Source organism: Nerophis lumbriciformis, linkage group LG03 (assembly GCF_033978685.3).
Source record: "Nerophis lumbriciformis linkage group LG03, RoL_Nlum_v2.1, whole genome shotgun sequence".
Classification (NCBI taxonomy): Eukaryota; Metazoa; Chordata; class Actinopteri; order Syngnathiformes; family Syngnathidae; genus Nerophis; species Nerophis lumbriciformis.
The window spans coordinates 48,499,294-48,516,916 of NC_084550.2; the positions used below are offsets into that span (position 1 = coordinate 48,499,294).

General features: G+C 39.1%; 1 protein-coding gene across 1 annotated transcript in view; it reads left to right on the forward strand.

The window, feature by feature from the left end:
- Positions 1–5,934: 5,934 nt before the first annotated feature.
- rpl29 (ribosomal protein L29) overlaps positions 5,935–17,623 on the forward strand; it is a 68,779-nt gene continuing 57,090 nt past the window's right edge. The window contains exon 1 of the mRNA XM_061938352.2: positions 5,935–5,993. Coding sequence (XP_061794336.2) covers positions 5,940–5,993 — 54 coding nt within the window. The 5' untranslated portion in view covers positions 5,935–5,939. The remainder of the gene's footprint in view (positions 5,994–17,623) is intronic.

Genomic DNA, 17,623 nt, shown 5'->3' on the forward strand with positions numbered 1-17,623 from the left:
GATCCTTCGAATAACAAGATTATGCTTCTTTTTAGGAACATACTACAAAAACACTAGTCAAAGATCCTCCGCATAACAGGAGCACACTGATGTTTTTAGGAACATACTACAGAAAACACATGTCAAATATCCTCGATATGACAGCAGCACTCTGCTGTTTTTAGCTAATGTACTGCAAAAATATTAGTCAAATGTGCTGTATTTGTCAGGAGAAATCTGCTATTTTTTGGAACATATTACACAAATTCTAGTCAAATACCTTCTATAACATGAGCGCGCTGCTGTTTTTAAGGAACATACCACACAAACTTAGTCAAAGATCCTCTATAACAGAAGTGTTCTGCTCTTTTTGTTACATACTGCAAAAATAGTTGTCAAAGATCCTCTATATTACGGGGGCACTCTGCTGTTTTTTGGAAATGACTGCAAAAAGCTTGCAAAAATATTCTGTATAACAGGAGCACTCTGCTGTTTTTAGAAACATACCACATCAAGTTAGTCAAAGATCCTCTCCATGGCAGAAGTGTTCTGCTGTTTTTTGGAACGACTGTTTAAATATTATTCAAAGTTCAACTATATTACAAAATCACTCTGCTGTTCTTTGGAACACACTCAAAAAAACACTTGCCAAAGATCCTCTATATAACCGGAGCACTGTGCAGTTTTTTGGAATGTAATGCAAAAACTCAGACAAAGATCATCTTTATAACTGGAGCAATCTGCTGCTTTGTGTAACATACTACAACAATACCAGTCAAAGATTGTCTATACAACAGGAGCACCCTGTTGTTTTTTTAGGAATATACCGCAAAAATCTAAGTCAAAAATAATTTATACGAAAGGAGCTCTCTGCTATTTTTGGAACATATGTACTGCAAAAACGCTAATCAAAGATCCTTCGAATAACAGGATCCTGCTTTTTTTTAGGAACATACTACAAAAACACTGGTCAAAGGTCCTCCGCATAACAGAAAACACAAGTCAGATATCCTCAATATGACAGCAGCACTCTGCTGTTTTTAGCTAATACTAAAAAAATATTAGTCAAAGGTCCTCTATTTGTCAGGAGAAATCTGCTATTTTTTGGAACATATTACAAAAACGCTAGTCAAATATCTTCTATATAACATGAGCGCTCTGCTGTTTTTAAGGAACATACCACAAAAACGTAGTCAAAGATCTTCTATAACGGAAGTGTTTTGCTCTTTTTGGTACATACTGCAAAAATAGTTGTCAAAGATCCTCTATATTACGCTCTGCTGTTTTTTTGGAAATAATTGCAAAAAGCTTGATCAAAAATATTCTGTATAACGGGAGCATTCTGCTGTTTTTAGGAACATACCACATAAAGTTAGTCAAAGATCCTCTCCATGGCAAAAGTGTTCTGCTGTTTTTTGGTCAAAGATCAACTATATGACAACATCACTCTGCTGTTCTTTGGAGCATACTAAAAAATCACTTGCCAAAGATCCTCTATATAACCGGAGCACTCTGCTGTTTTTTGGAATATAATTCAAAAACTCAGTCAAAGATCATCTTTATAACTGTATCCATCTGCTGATTTTTGCAACATACTACAAAAATACCAGTCAAAGATTGTCTATACAACAGGAGCGCTCTGCTGTTTTTAAGGAATATACCACAAAAACTTAGTCAAAGTTCCTCTATAACAGAAGTGTTCTGCTGTTTTTGGAACAAACTGCAAAAACATTTGTCAAAGATCCTGCATATTACAGGGGAACGCTGCTGTTTTTTTGGAAATGACTGGAAAAAGCTACGTCAACGTAGTTTTCTGTATAACAGGAGCACTCTGCTGTTTTTTAGGAACATACCACATAAAGTTAGTCAAAGATCCTCTCCATTGCAGAGGGGTTCCGCTGTTTTTTGGAACGACTGTTTAAATATTAGTCAAAGATTGTCTATACAACGGGAGCGCTCTGCTGTTTTTAAGGAACATACCACAAAAACTTAGTCAAAGTTCCTCTATAACAGAAGTGTTCTGCTGTTTTTGGAACCTAATGCAAAAACATTTGTCAATGATCCTCCATAGTACAGGGGAACTCTGCTGTTTTTTTGGAAATGACTGGAAAAAGCTACGTCAAATAGTTTTCTGTATAACAGGAGCACTCTGCTGTGTTTTAGGAACATACCACATAAAGTTAGTCAAAGATCCTCTCCATTGCAGAAGGGTTCTGCTGTTTTTTGGAACGACTTTTTAAATATTAGTCAAAGATCTGTTCTTTGGAACAAACTAAAAAAAACACTTGCCAAAGATCCTCTATATACCCTGCCAATTACAGGATTATACTACAGAAAGCTTAGTCAAAGATTGTCCATACGACAGGAGTAACGGGCAAAAGGTGATTTTAGGTCAGTTTAATAACAGCGCCACCATGTGGTGTATCAATCCAATCCAATCCAATCCACTTTATTTATATAGCACATTTAAACAACAAGAATGTTTCCAAAGTGGTGTTAAAAACAATATTATGCTCCACCAATGACTGAATAAAAACAAAAAATAAATACATATAAAACCAATATAAAAATAAATATGATTAAAAACGATTTTAAAGGGTAAAACCAATTTAAACAGTAAATATAAATCAACATTTATAAAAAAAAACACAGAGGACAACAGAGGACAGAAGACCACACAACTCACGTAGTGTTAAAAGCCAAAGAATAAAAGTGGGTCTTAAGACGAGACTTAGAACACTCCACTGTGGAAGCAGTTTGAACATGGAGGGGCAGAGTGTTCCAGAGCTTAGGGCCAACCACAAAGAAGGCCCGGTCTCCCCTGGTTTTAAGTCTGGTCTTGGGCACCACGAGCAAGAGTGTAAATTTGGTTGAGGTCCGAGATATACTGAGGTGCCAGTCCATGCATACTTGCCAACCTTGAGACCTCCGATTTCGGGAGGTGGGGGGTGGGGGTGGGGCGTGGTTGGGGGCGTGGTTAAGAGGGGAGGAGTATATTGACAGCTAGAATTCACCAAGTCAAGTATTTCATACATATATATATATATATATATATATATATATATATATATATATATATATATATATATATATATATACAGGTAAAAGCCAGTAAATTAGAATATTTTGAAAAACTTGATTTATTTCAGTAATTGCATTCAAAAGGTGTAACTTGTACATTATATTTATTCATTGCACACAGACTGATGCATTCAAATGTTTATTTCATTTAATTTTGATGATTTGAAGTGGCAACAAATGAAAATCCAAAATTCTGTGTGTCACAAAATTAGAATATTACTTAAGGCTAATACAAAAAAGGGATTTTTAGAAATGTTGGCCAACTGAAAAGTATGAAAATGAAAAATATGAGCATGTACAATACTCAATACTTGGTAGGAGCTCCTTTTGCCTCAATTACTGCGTTAATGCGGCGTGGCATGGAGTCGATGAGTTTCTGGCACTGCTCAGGTGTTATGAGAGCCCAGGTTGCTCTGATAGTGGCCTTCAACTCTTCTGCGTTTTTGGGTCTGGCATTCTGAATCTTCCTTTTCACAATACCCCACAGATTTTCTATGGGGCTAAGGTCAGGGGAGTTGGCGGGCCAATTTAGAACAGAAATACCATGGTCCGTAAACCAGGCACGGGTAGATTTTGCGCTGTGTGCAGGCGCCAAGTCCTGTTGGAACTTGAAATCTCTATCTCCATAGAGCAGGTCAGCAGCAGGAAGCATGAAGTGCTCTAAAACTTGCTGGTAGACGGCTGCGTTGACCCTGGATCTCAGGAAACAGAGTGGACCGACACCAGCAGATGACATGGCACCCCAAACCATCACCCAACCATGCAAATTTTGCATTTCCTTTGGAAATCGAGGTCCCAGAGTCTGGAGGAAGACAGGAGAGGCACAGGATCCACGTTGCCTGAAGTCTAGTGTAAAGTTTCCACCATCAGTGATGGTTTGGGGTGCCATGTCATCTGCTGGTGTCGGTCCACTCTGTTTCCTGAGATCCAGGGTCAACGCAGCCGTCTACCAGCAAGTTTTAGAGCACTTCATGCTTCCTGCTGCTGACCTGCTCTATGGAGATGGAGATTTCAAGTTCCAACAGGACTTGGCGCCTGCACACAGCGCAAAATCTACCCGTGCCTGGTTTACGGACCATGGTATTTCTGTTCTAAATTGGCCCGCCAACTCCCCTGACCTTAGCCCCATAGAAAATCTGTGGGGTATTGTGAAAAGGAAGATGCAGAATGCCAGACCCAAAAACGCAGAAGAGTTGAAGGCCACTATCAGAGCAACCTGGGCTCTCATAACACCTGAGCAGTGCCAGAAACTCATCGACTCCATGCCACGCCGCATTAACGCAGTAATTGAGGCAAAAGGAGCTCCAACCAAGTATTGAGTATTGTACATGCTCATATTTTTCATTTTCATACTTTTCAGTTGGCCAACATTTCTAAAAATCCCTTTTTTGTATTAGCCTTAAGTAATATTCTAATTTTGTGACACACGGAATTTTGGATTTTCATTTGTTGCCACTTCAAATCATCAAAATTAAATGAAATAAACATTTGAATGCATCAGTCTGTGTGCAATGAATAAATATAATGTACAAGTTACACCTTTTGAATGCAATTACTGAAATAAATCAAGTTTTTCAAAATATTCTAATTTACCGGCTTTTACCTGTATATATCTACATCCTGAAAATATGCAAACAAACTGTGTTTAGATAATTGATACTTTAAACTTGCATAAATAAATATTAAGGAATATAACATAACTTGGCTTCTGAGAGTTTCAAAATGTAATGAATAAAATGCTAAAGTTGTTGATAAACAAGCAATTATTTTAATAATTAAATATGGTCATTTTAAATGAATTATTATGATAATTTAAAATCAATTATTTCAAATATGTTTATTTTAATGTATAATTCTATGGCTGGATGTAATAAGGAGTCACAAAAAAATACAAATAAAAATACAATTAATTTTGATGTTTTTAGCAAAATATAGTAAAAATGTATTTAGTTTTTTTTTTTTAAATTAATAGATATATTTATTTTTAGGTAAGGTAAACATAATAATACAATTTTTCTCTAGTCTGGATGATTTAGTTCTTGTCACCCTGTAGTCCTCACGTCATGAAAAAAGGCTGTCCTCACTCAGGTCCGCATGAGCTGGAGGGGGCGTGGCTTCCAGCTCCGGCTGAAAATCGGGAGATTTTCGGGAGAATATTTGTCCCGGGAGGTTTTCGGGAGAGGCGGTGAATTTCGGGAGTCTCCCGGAAAATTCGGGAGGGTTGGCAAGTATGAGTCCATGTAAAGCTTCAAAAACAAACAGCAAGGTTTTAAAATCAATTCTAAAATGAACAGGGAGCCAAGAATTGAGGTTATATGCTCGCGTTTCCTGGCCCCTGTTAAAAGTCAGTCAGAAAACTAATAACACAGTAGGATTGCATGTTTCCACAACATTTTCACTCTTTAGTGTGCAGCAGCTGAGGAGCAGAAGACTTCAACAAATGCATTTATTAGTGCTTGAAGAAACGAGGGCAGCTTCACTTGTTTGGGTTAAAAAGAGTTCAGGAGTGAGAAGTCTCTCTTTTAATTCTTCCACAATCTCCTCTTCCCGAAGGAGGACAGCCTTTCTCCTCTGGCCTCATTGTGAGCCAACATGCCAAAGTCTTTGTGCACAGTAACACTCTTACGTAATGCTCCCCTCAGAAGGAATATCGAGTAAAAATGCATATTACTTGAACTCCATCTTTGTTTCACACGCTTCCTGCTGAGCCAGTCTTAAAGCAAGCCTGACCTTAAGGCTTGTTTCCTTCACACTGACTTGTTTATTCATAGATTTTTTTTATTTTTACTGCTCAGCTAAAAGAGAGAAGCGTATCCTTGTGTAACCGCCTCCCACACTGGCATCAATCTGACCAAAAACAAAAATGGTGGAACATGAAGATGGTCTGTTGGAGATCCTCCAGGCATCCACCGAGGGATGAGGATCAATGGAAGGTGACGTCTGCTACTTGTGAACATTTCAAAGAACAGAGAATGTTTGCTTTCTGTTTTTTTTGTCTCGCACTCCATCACTGCGTCAGCGCCCTCTGGAGACCATTTGTCAGGAACTTGCATGTCGGCAGAGGGTGTGACCCCAGGGTGCAGGGACAGAAGGCGGCGTGCAGGTCAGAGATGCAACTCTTTACTTAAAGAGCAAAATGGGCAGAAACAAAAGCAGTGTAACATGTGCACACTCAATCCAATCCAATCCACTTTATTCATATGGCATATTTAAACAACAAAATGTTTCCAAAGTGCTGCACAACAATATTAAAAACAATAAAAAAAAAAAAATTAAAAACGATTTTAAAGGGTAAAACCAATTAGAACAGTAAATAGAAATCAAAATTTTAAAAACACAGAGGACAACAGAGGACCACACAACTCGCGTAGTGTTAAAAGCCAGAGAATAAAAGTGGGTCTTAAGATGAGACTTAAAACACTCCACTGTGGGAGCAGTTTGAACTTTGAGAGGCAGAGTGTTCCAGAGCTTAGGGCCGACCACAGAGAAGGCCCTGTCTCCCCTGGTTTTAAAGGGGAACATTATCACCAGACCTATGTAAGCGTCAATATATACCTTGATGTTGCAGAAAAAAGACCATATATTTTTTTAACCGATTTCCGAACTCTAAATGGGTGAATTTTGGCGAATTAAACGCCTTTGTAATATTCGCTCTCGGAGCGATGACGTCACAACGTGACGTCGCATCGGGAAGCAATCCGCCATTTTCTCAAACACCGGGTCAAAACAGCTCTGTTATTTTCCGTTTTTTCGACTGTTTTCCGTACCTTGGAGACATCATGCCTCGTCGGTGTGTTGTCGGAGGGTGTAACAACACGAACAGGGACGGATTCAAGTTGCACCAGTGGCCCAAAGATGCGAAAGTAGCAAGAAATTGGACGTTTGTTCCGCACACTTTACCGACGAAAGCTATGCTACGACAGAGATGGCAAGAATGTGTGGATATCCTGCGACACTCAAAGCAGATGCATTTCCAACGATAAAGTCAAAGAAATCTGCCGCCAGACCCCCATTGAATCTGCCGGAGTGTGTGAGCAATTCAGGGACAAAGGACCTCGGTAGCACGGCAAGCAATGGCGGCAGTTTGTTCCCGCAGACGAGCGAGCTAAACCCCCTGGATATCTTGGCTCACACCGTTCCTTATGCCACCGAAGATGATCAAGAGAAGAATATCGACCCTCGCTTCCCTGGCCTGCTGACATCAACTTCATGAGGTATGTCTACAGAATATATTAATTGATGAAAACTGGGCTGTCTGCACTCTCAAAGTGCATGTTGTTGCCAAATGTATTTCATATGCTGTAAACCTAGTTCATAGTTGTTAGTTTCCTTTAATGCCAAACAAACACATACCAATCGTTGGTTAGAAGGCGATCGCCGAATTCGTCCTCGCTTTCTCCCGTGTCGCTGGCTGTCGTGTCGTTTTCGTCGGTTTCGCTTGCATACGGTTCAAACCGATATGGTTCAATAGCTTCAGTTTTTTCTTGATTTTCGTTTTCGCTACCTGCCTCCACACAACAACCATCCGTTTCAATACATGCGTAATCTGTTGAATCGCTTAATCTGCTGAAATCCGAGTCTGAATCCGAGCTAATGTCGCTATAGCTTGCTGTTCTTTCCGCTGTGTTTGTTTGTATTGGCATCACTGTGTGACGTCACAGGAAAATGGACGGGTGTATATAACGATGGTTAAAATCAGGCACTTTGAAGCTTTTTTTAGGGATATTGCGTGATGGGTAAAATTTTGAAAAAAACTCAGAAAAATATAATAAGCCACTGGGAACTGATTTTTAATGGTTTTAACCATTCTGAAATTGTGATAATGTTCCCCTTTAAGTCGTCTTGGGCAAAAGACACTAATCCAGCGCTGACAAGAAGCAACAGGTGAACCTAAATAGATTTGATTAGAAATGGAAAACAGGTGCGCTGGCAGGGAACTGAAAAAAAGTGAAGCTGCAGAAAAAAAACTAAGAGTTAAACAGGAATTAGAACCAGAATAAGAGCACCAGGACAGGAAATGATGCAGAGCACAGGAAAATAATTAACAAACTGTTATGTGGGATCCTGACACCACTAACATCTTTCAGAACCCTAAGCAGAATTTTATTTTGGGCCTGTTCTTTTCAGTTTTTTTTTAATGTGAAACAGTTGTTATACTTTTTCAAAATTCAACCCACCTCACTCCTACCCACTTCTCCAAAGTGGGCTGGCTCAGGGTGGAGGACAGAGTAAAACAACTTGCACTGAGCCTAGTCTATAAAATCCGCTACACCTCCCTGATACCGAAGTACATGTCAAACTACTTCCTTAACGACCGCCATAACCACAACACCAGGGGGAGCTCCACTAACCACGTTAAACCCAGATTCCGAACTAACAAAGGTCTTAACTCATTCTCTTTCTATGCCACATCAATGTGGAATGCACTCCCAACAGGTATAAAAGAAAGGGCATCTCTATCCTCCTTCAAAACTGCAATAAAAGTACACCTCCAGGCAGCTACAACCCTAAACTAACACCCTCCCCGGATTGTTTATAATCAAATGTAAACAATCAAATGCAGATACTTTTTCTTATGCCTTCTGATCTCTCTCTCTCTCTCTCTCTCTCTCTCTCTCTCTCTCTCTCTCTCTCTCTCTCTCTCTCTCTCTCTCTCCCCCCACTACTTGCTGTCCATATCCTACCAAGTCAGACCTACACTGTTCCAATATCCATTTCTCTGTTCTCAATTGTTGATGACTGATGATAACAACCAAACCTAACCTCCCCCCGCCCCCCTCCACACCCCGGATTGTAAATAATGTAAATAATTCAATGTGATTATCTTGTGTGATGACTGTATTATGATGATAGTATATATCTGATAGTATATATCTGTATCATGAATCAATTTAAGTGGACCCCGACTTAAACAAGTTGAAAAACTTATTCGAGTGTTACCATTTAGTGGTCAATTGTACGGAATATGAACTTCACTGCGCAACCTACTAATAAAAGTCTCAATCAATCAATCAAACCGGAATTTACCGTATTTTTTCGGACTATAAGGCGCACTAAAAATCCTTTCATTTTCTCAAAACTCGACAGTGCGCCTTATAACCCGGTGCGCCTAATGTATGGAATCATTCTGGTTGTGCTTACCGACCTCGAAAGCTATTTTATTTGGTCCACGGGGTAATGATAAGTGTGACCAGTAGATGGCAGTCACACACAATAGATACGTGTGGACTGCAATATGACGCCAGTAAACAACACCAAAACTTTAAATGTTCCATTGAGAATATAGAACATTAAACACGGCGCTCAAAAATCTGTCAAAATGTTTTAGGATGACTTTGGTAAGCTATGAAGCCGCACCGCTTGATTATATTGGTGTTTAAGGACCTCAAAATGGCACCTATTTGCTCCCCTCACCTCCCAGGGGGTGATCAAGGGTGATGGGTCAAATGCAGAGAATAATTTCGCCGCACCTAGTGTGTGTGTGACAATCAGTGGTACTTTAACTTTTAACATAATCTGGCGTTTTGTTTCACAATATTATGCAAAACCAACTTTTCCTACCTTCTGGTACCTGCTGATGTGTATTTGGGATCTGCATAAGTCCTGAAAATGTGCGCGTGTCCGCCATTGTAGTCCGTGCCGACACCGTAGTCATAAGCTTCTTCTTTCTGTTGCCATTTCTAATATAAAGTAGTGTAAAGTTCTTACTTATATCTGTCAGTAGACTAGCTATCAAAGCGCTAAAACTGTAGTGGGTTTACATTATTCACCCGCAGAATTTTTGTTATTAGAGAGTTCCGGTCAGACGGTTTTTCACGGGACACATTTCCGGCATTGTTGTTGCACTAGTGAGCCACGTTACTGATCGAAATAAAGTCTGAATGTAAATAAAATAGTTAGCTCCATCTTTTGACACTTCTTCCACACCCGTCCTTGCACGCTACACCGCTACAACAAAGATGACGGGGAGAAGACGCTGTCGAAGTGGAGGCACGTAAATAAGACCGCCCACAAAACGGCGCATCTGGAAGCGACTGTCAGAAAGCGACTTGAAGATGATCTGTAAAACATCATCTATGCAACATTTTGACCAAAGAACCACCATTACATGTTATGTAGACCACAAGGAAGTATTTTACATTTAGAAAAAAATTATAATATGACTCCTTTAATGCGCCTTATAACCCGGTGCACCTTTTGTATGAAAAAAGTCCCGCTCATCGGCAGTGCGCCTTATAATCCGGTGCGCCTTATGGTCCGGAAAATACGGTAATTTAATGCATGTTTGTGCTAAAACGAGTTAATGAGGTACTTTTTTTCTAATATATATAATTTTTGGAGAAAATAAAAAAATTAACATTATTAAAACATTGATTTTTAAATTCAACAATGTTGCTTTTACAGGAACTAGAAAGGATAGGAGAGGATGGAGTTTATTTACCCCAGTGCTGTCACACTACAAAAATGGATTAAATACCTTAAATCAAGATCCAAACTTTTTACTTAATCCTCTGAATAATATTTCATGTAATAGCAATAGAGTAGCTAAAGGAGGAACGAGTCCTCGGAGAGTGTATCAATCAAGTTTGGATTCATATTTTTCATTAATTTTTTTTGCTCAAATCTCACAAGCAACTTCAGTCCTAATGACAATAGGGAACATGTCCTTTTTAACCCTTTAAATGCCCATTTGATATAATTATGTTGGTTTTTTTGAAAGATTTGCACAACATGAGTTATCATCCGTGTATTAAAAATTTGAAGGCCTGGTCAAAAGTTTACATACACTTGTAAAGAACATAATGTCATGGTTGTCTTGAGTTTCCAATCATTTCTACAACTCTTATTGTTTTGTTTGGGGCGGTATAGCTCGGTTGGTAGAGCGGCCGTGCCAGCAACTTGAGGGTTGCAGGTTCGATTCCCGCATCCGCCATCCTAGTTACTGCCGTTGTGTCCTTGGGCAAGACACTTTACCCACCTGCTCCCAGTGCCACCCACACTTGGTTTAAATGTAACTTAGATATTGGGTTTCACTATGTAAAGCGCTTTGAGTCACTAGAGAAAAGCGCTATATAAATATAATTCACTTCACTTCACTTTTGTGATAGAGTGATTGGAGCACATACTTGTTGGTCTCAAAAAACATTCATGAAGTTTGGTTCTTTTATGAATGTATTATGGGTCTACTGAAAATGTGAGCAAATGTGCTGGGTCAAAAGTATACATACGGCAATGTTAATATTTGGTTACATGTCCCTTGGCAAGTTTCACTGCAATAAGGCGCTTTTGGTAGCCATCCACAAGCTTCTGCTTGAATTTTTGACCACTCCTCTTGACAAAATTGGTGCAGTTCAGCTAAATGTGTTGGTTTTCTGACATGGACTTGTTTCTTCAGCATTGTCCACACGTTTAAGTCAGGACTTTGGGAAGGCCATTCTAAAACTTTAATTCTAGCCTGATTTAGCCATTCCTTTGCCACTTTTGACGTGTGTTTGGGGTCATTGTCCTGTTGGAACACCCAACTGCGCCCAAGACCCAACCTCCGGGCTGATGATTTTAGGTTGTCCTGAAGAATTTGGAGGTGATCCTCCTTTTTCATTGTCCCCTTTAAAGCACCAGTTCCATTGGCAGCAAAACAGGCCCGGAGCATAATACTACCACCACCATGCTTGATGGTATGCATGGTGTTCCTGGGATTAAATGCCTCACCTTTTCTCCTCCAAACATATTTCTGGGTATTGTGGCCAAACAGCTAAATTTTTGTTTCATCTGACATCACATGGACAAAGATAAGACCTTCTGGAGGAAAATTCTGTGGTCAGATTTAGCTGAACTGCACCAATTTTGTCAAGAAGAGTGGTCAAAAATTCAACCAGAAGCTTGTGGATGGCTACCAAAAGCGCCTTATTGCAGTGAATCTTGCCAAGGGACATGTAACCAAATATTAACATTGCTGTATGTATACTTTTGACCAAGCACATTTGGTCCCTTTTTCAGTAGACCCATAATAACCAACAAGTATGTGCTCCAATCACTCTATCACAAACAAATAAGAGTTGTAGAAATGATTGGAAACTCAAGACAGCCATGACATTATGTTCTTTACAAGTGTATGTAAACTTTTGACCACGATTGTGTATATATACGTATATATGTATTGGGCTGTCTAAAAGAAACAAACTTTGTCTTTTAATACGGTGAAAATTAAAAAAAAATAAATGTCTGTAAAATATTAATGGAATCCACTGACAACATTTTGCTCACTTAAAAGGGTTTGCTATGTTTTTTGCTATGTTTGAGTTGCTTAACGTCAGGACCTACCGTATTTTTCGGAGTATAAGTCGCACCGGAGTATAAGTCGCACCTGCCGAAAATGCACAATAAAGAAGGAAAAAAACATATATAAGTCGCACTGGAGTATAAGTCGCATTTTTTGGGGAAATGTATTTGATAAAAGCCAACACCAAGAATAGACATTTGAAAGGCAATTTAAAATAAATAAAGAATAGTGAACAACAGGCTGAATAAGTGTACGTTATATGAGGCATAAATAACCAACTGAGAACGTGCCTGGTATGTTAACGTAACATATTATGGTAAGAGTCATTCAAATAACTATAACATATAGAACATGCTATACGTTTACCAAACAATCTGTCACTCCTAATCGCTAAATCCCATGAAATCTTATACGTCTAGTCTCTTACGTGAATGAGCTAAATAATATTATTTGATATTTTACGGTAATGCGTTAATAACTTCACACATAAGTCGCTCCTGAGTATAAGTCGCACTCAAACTATGAAAAAAACTGCGACTTGTGGTCTGAAAAATACGGTAATTCAACAAGTTCTCAACGTTGTTTTAATGTATTGTGCCTGCTGGGTAGGGCCTACTAAAAGTCTAAATTCCAGTGTCAAGGCTTGATTTTGGACAACACTAGTGTAGGAGGTCTGAGATGTATACATTCTATAATATGGAACATTTTAAATAATGATATCCCCACAAGGAGAAAAGTGGGTATGCCATTTGTTTCAAACATTTTAATAATAATTTATAAGGAGGGGGTTTATTCCGGAAAAGTTTTAGTAGGACAAAAATTATGAATCCATGTGTACTTTAAAACTGGTAAAGTACTCGATGATCAGGTACAGCTGCCTGATTGACAATCATCACCAATGTTCTCAGTACATACTAATCACATTAGCGTTGTCACTGGCTGTTCTCATTCAAACACTCATTTTCTTTCTCACAGGCCTTGCTTTTTTTCCGTTATATCACACCCAAGCAACCCCCGCTCTAACCCCTCTGGATGCTCTGCTCCTTTCAGTTCCACCTCATTACAGTCTATTATCAGCGAGGGGAGGATACATGCAAAGTCTACAATGTCAACATTTTCTACAGGTGATGCGGGATAGTGTGTGTGTGTGTGTGTGTGTGTTTGTGTGTGTGCTTGTATTTCTACTCTTCTTGAGACATCAACAAGGAAAAGTACCTTCCATATGAGGAGCGATGAACAAGATAGGACCAAAATCATAGTCCCAATATGGAAAACCATTGCATCTAATAGAGAATGTCTCATTTGCACCCCTGGTGGTGAAATCTATCAAAATTAGGGTGGTCCCAAATAGGAGGGATTTTTCAAATTGACTGTGTGTCGGTTTTAATAGTGCTCCCCCTCTGGTCAACATATGAAATAACAAGTGTGTGTAAGAAATTGAAATGGGCCCCCTTTGGCCAAAATTAATTAAAAAATAAATAAATAAATACCGTATTTTCCGCACTATAGGGCGCACTTAAAAACCTCCAATTTTCTCAAAAGCTGACAGTGCGCCTTATAATCCGGTGCGCCTTATATATGGACCAATATTGAGCCACAACAGGTCTCGCAACTACGGGATGCATAACGTAACCCCAGCCTCTACTGTAGCGTCTATTCTATGCGCCTTATAATGCGGTGCACCTCATATATGAACAAAGTTTTAAAATAGGCCATTCATTGAAGGTGCGCCTTATAATCCGGTGCGCCTTATAGTGCGGAAAATACAGTTTGTATAAAGAGACATGCTGTAATAACTTGAAGTAAGTAATGAAGATTAAAAACCAATTACAAACAAATTTTTATTTTTTTAATTATGAATTAAAAGCAGTCTTTTTCTCATAATGTGTTGACTTCTTTCTTATAAAATTGGGAACAATTTGTCAAATAATTTTTGTTTCTGTTATATTGCAATATTGTCTCGTAAAATTATTACTTTTTATGCAAAATGGCGACATTTGTCATATAAAATTCTGACCTTTATCACAATAATGCTAATTTTTCTTGTAAAATATTGACATTTTTTGAGTAAGATTATGACTTTTGTCATAATTTTGCAAAGTAAAATTCCGATTATTATTATAATATTGCCAAGATGTTAAAGTTTTCTTATAAAATTGTGACTTATGTCTAGCAAAATTACGACTCTTTTCCTAAAATTGCCCCAAATTTAAGCTTTTTCTTGTAAAATTGCGACTGTTATTGAGTAAAATTCCAACTTTTATCATAACATTGCACAAATGTTCAGTTTTTCTCGTAAAATTTTGACTTGCGTTAAGTAAAATTATAATACTGCCAAAATTCAAAATTTTTCTTGTGAAATTGGGACCTTTTTCTTGTGAAATTCCAACTCATTTTTCACAATAAGCTTTTTTATACTTGCGTGGTTTGTATGTATATATTAATAATGTTGTAAATACAAATCTTTATATATCTAGAAAGGGTGGTCTTAAAGAGGTAGGCATTTTTCAGAGCTCTCAAGACGGTAACAAATACAAGAATGCGTGTGTGTGAATGTGTGTGTGTGTGTGTGTGTGTGTGTGTGTGTGTGTGTGTGTGTGTGTGTGTGTGTGTGTGTGTGTGTGTGTGTGTGTGTGAGTGCGTGTGCGTGTGTGTCTGTGTGTGTGTGTGCTCATGCGCGCGTGCGTGACGGCGCACTTAATGAGCAACAAATGTACAAATCACATGGTCAGTCTGTGCAACTTATTGGCAAAAGATGATTCCCAGCTCGTCTTGTTGGCTGTAATGTGATTGTGCAACCACACACGCACGCACACAGACACACACACATGCTCGCACACACAGACACACACACAGAAACTGCTTAATTTGCATCACTCACTTTGGTGACAATTTTGGGTTTTTGGGGCCCTGTAAAAAATGTGTTGCTACTTTTACATTGCACAATTTGATGGATAATTTGTTTTGAAATAATAATTATTAGTATTTATTTCTACTTAAACAATGGTTTGAATGTTTGATAATATATTTTTGCATAATTAGACAATATTTAAGTTAACTTAATTGGCGATTACATGGAGTACATACATTTTTTTACTCCCAAAATAGAAAGAAAGAATACATTTAGTAAGAAAATTTACAGTACTTTATTGATACATATTATTGATACATATTATTGATACATATTATTGATACATATTATTGATAGATATTATTTCCAGGCTTTTGAGGGCCAAATAAAATGACGTGACGAGCCACACCTGGTTGTTTGACACCTGTGCTCTAGAAGAACCTGACCATCAGACTCATAGACACGATCAGCGCGAGCTCGCGATGAACAGCATGAACGCTTCCTCTCTGCCTGTCCGTGAAACCGGACACCATCATCATTAGCCGGACAGGAAGCGATGGTGGTTAGCAGGTTCATGGTTCATGGCATCTATTTTCAGGTTGAGTGTCGCAACCCGATATGTCGGGCAGCTGCGCTCGCCGACCAAAGCACTCGGCGGGAACGCAGTCAAAATGGGCTCGGCCTGGAGAAGGGCTTTGGCACGGTAATAAAACCGCCCACAAAACGGTGCATTCTGAAGAGACAGTCCGAAAGCGGTGTGAAGATGGTCTGTAAAACATCATCGAAGAAAAATGTTGACCGAAGAACCACCGTTACATGTTCTGTAGACCACAAGGAAGTGTTTTCATGTAAAAAACAACCATAAGACCCTTTTAAAGGCCTACTGAAACCCACTACTACCGACCACGCAGTCTGATAGTTTATATATCAATGATGAAATCTTAACATTGCAACACATGTCAATACTAAAGTGCAATTTTAAATTCCGCGCGAAATATCCTGCTGAAAACGTCTCGGTATGATGAAGTCTGCGCGTGACGTCACGGATTGTAGAGGACATTTTGGGACAGCATGGTGGCCAGCTATTAAGTCGTCTGTTTTCATCGCAAAATTCCACAGTATTCTGGACATCTGTGTTGGTGAATCTTTTGCAATTTGTTCAATGAACAATGGAGACAGCAAAGAAGAAAGCTGTAGGTGGGAAGCGGTGTATTGCGGCCGACTGCAGCAACACAAACACAGTGTTGTTGTTTACATTCCCGAAAGATGACAGTCAAGCTTAACCATTGGCCTGTGGAGAACTGGGACAACAGAGACTCTTACCAGAAGGACTTTGAGTTGGATGCGCAGACGCGGTATCGTGAGTACGCATGAAGCTGCGGCTTCCAAACATTTGATCGCTTGCCCGTACGTGCGTCCCGCTATGTGCATGTCACGTACGTAACTTTGGGGACTTTGGGGAAATATATGTGCTGTATGAACTTTGGGGAGCTGAACAGTACTTTGGGCTGTGGGATTGAGTGTGTTGTGCAGGTGTTTGAATTGTATTGGCGGGTTATATGGACAAGAGGGGGGAGGTGTTTGTTATGCGGGATTCATTTGTGGCATATTAAATATAAGCCTGGTTGTGTTGTGGCTAATAGAGTATATATATGTCTTGTGTTTATTTACTGTTTTAATCATTCCCAGCTGAATACCAGGACCCACCCGCCTCTCACAGCATCTTCCCTATCTGAATCGCTCCCACTGCCCTCTAGTCCTTCACTCTCACTTTCCTCATCCACGAATCTTTCATCCTCGCTCAAATTAATGGGGAAATCGTCGCTTTCTCGGTCCGAATCGCTCTCGCTGCTGGTGGCCATGATTGCAAACAATGTGCGGATGTGAGGAGCTCCACAACCTGTGACGTCACACGCATATCGTCTGCTACTTCTAGTAGAGGCAAGGCTTTTTTATCAGCGACCAAAAGTTGCGAACTTTATCGTCGATGTTCTCTACTTAATCCTTTCAGCAAAAATATGGCAATATCGCGAAATGATCAAGTATGACACATAGAATGGACCTGCTATCCCCGTTTAAATAAGAAAATCGCATTTCAGTAGGCCTTTAAATGAACAATGACAAACGATGCTAGCCGTTTGTTTTGCAAGTAGTAAAAACAGTCATCTCTTTGCATCTCAGTAAACTAGAATATAGTGCAAAAGTTAATTGACTCCAGGAGTTCAATGAATACACATAAAAAGACCAATTAAGGCCGTTTTTTTCAGTACATTTTTTGATTAGAGCTTGAACCAGTAGCAGGCCCACTCCTAGCTAGATTGGGGCCCTAAGTAACCTTTTATTTTGATACCACCACATTACTTAATTTTTTTTCATACGTTTTAATTGAAGTGAAAAAACACAGGGACTTTTTTTTTTTTTATTTGTTGCAC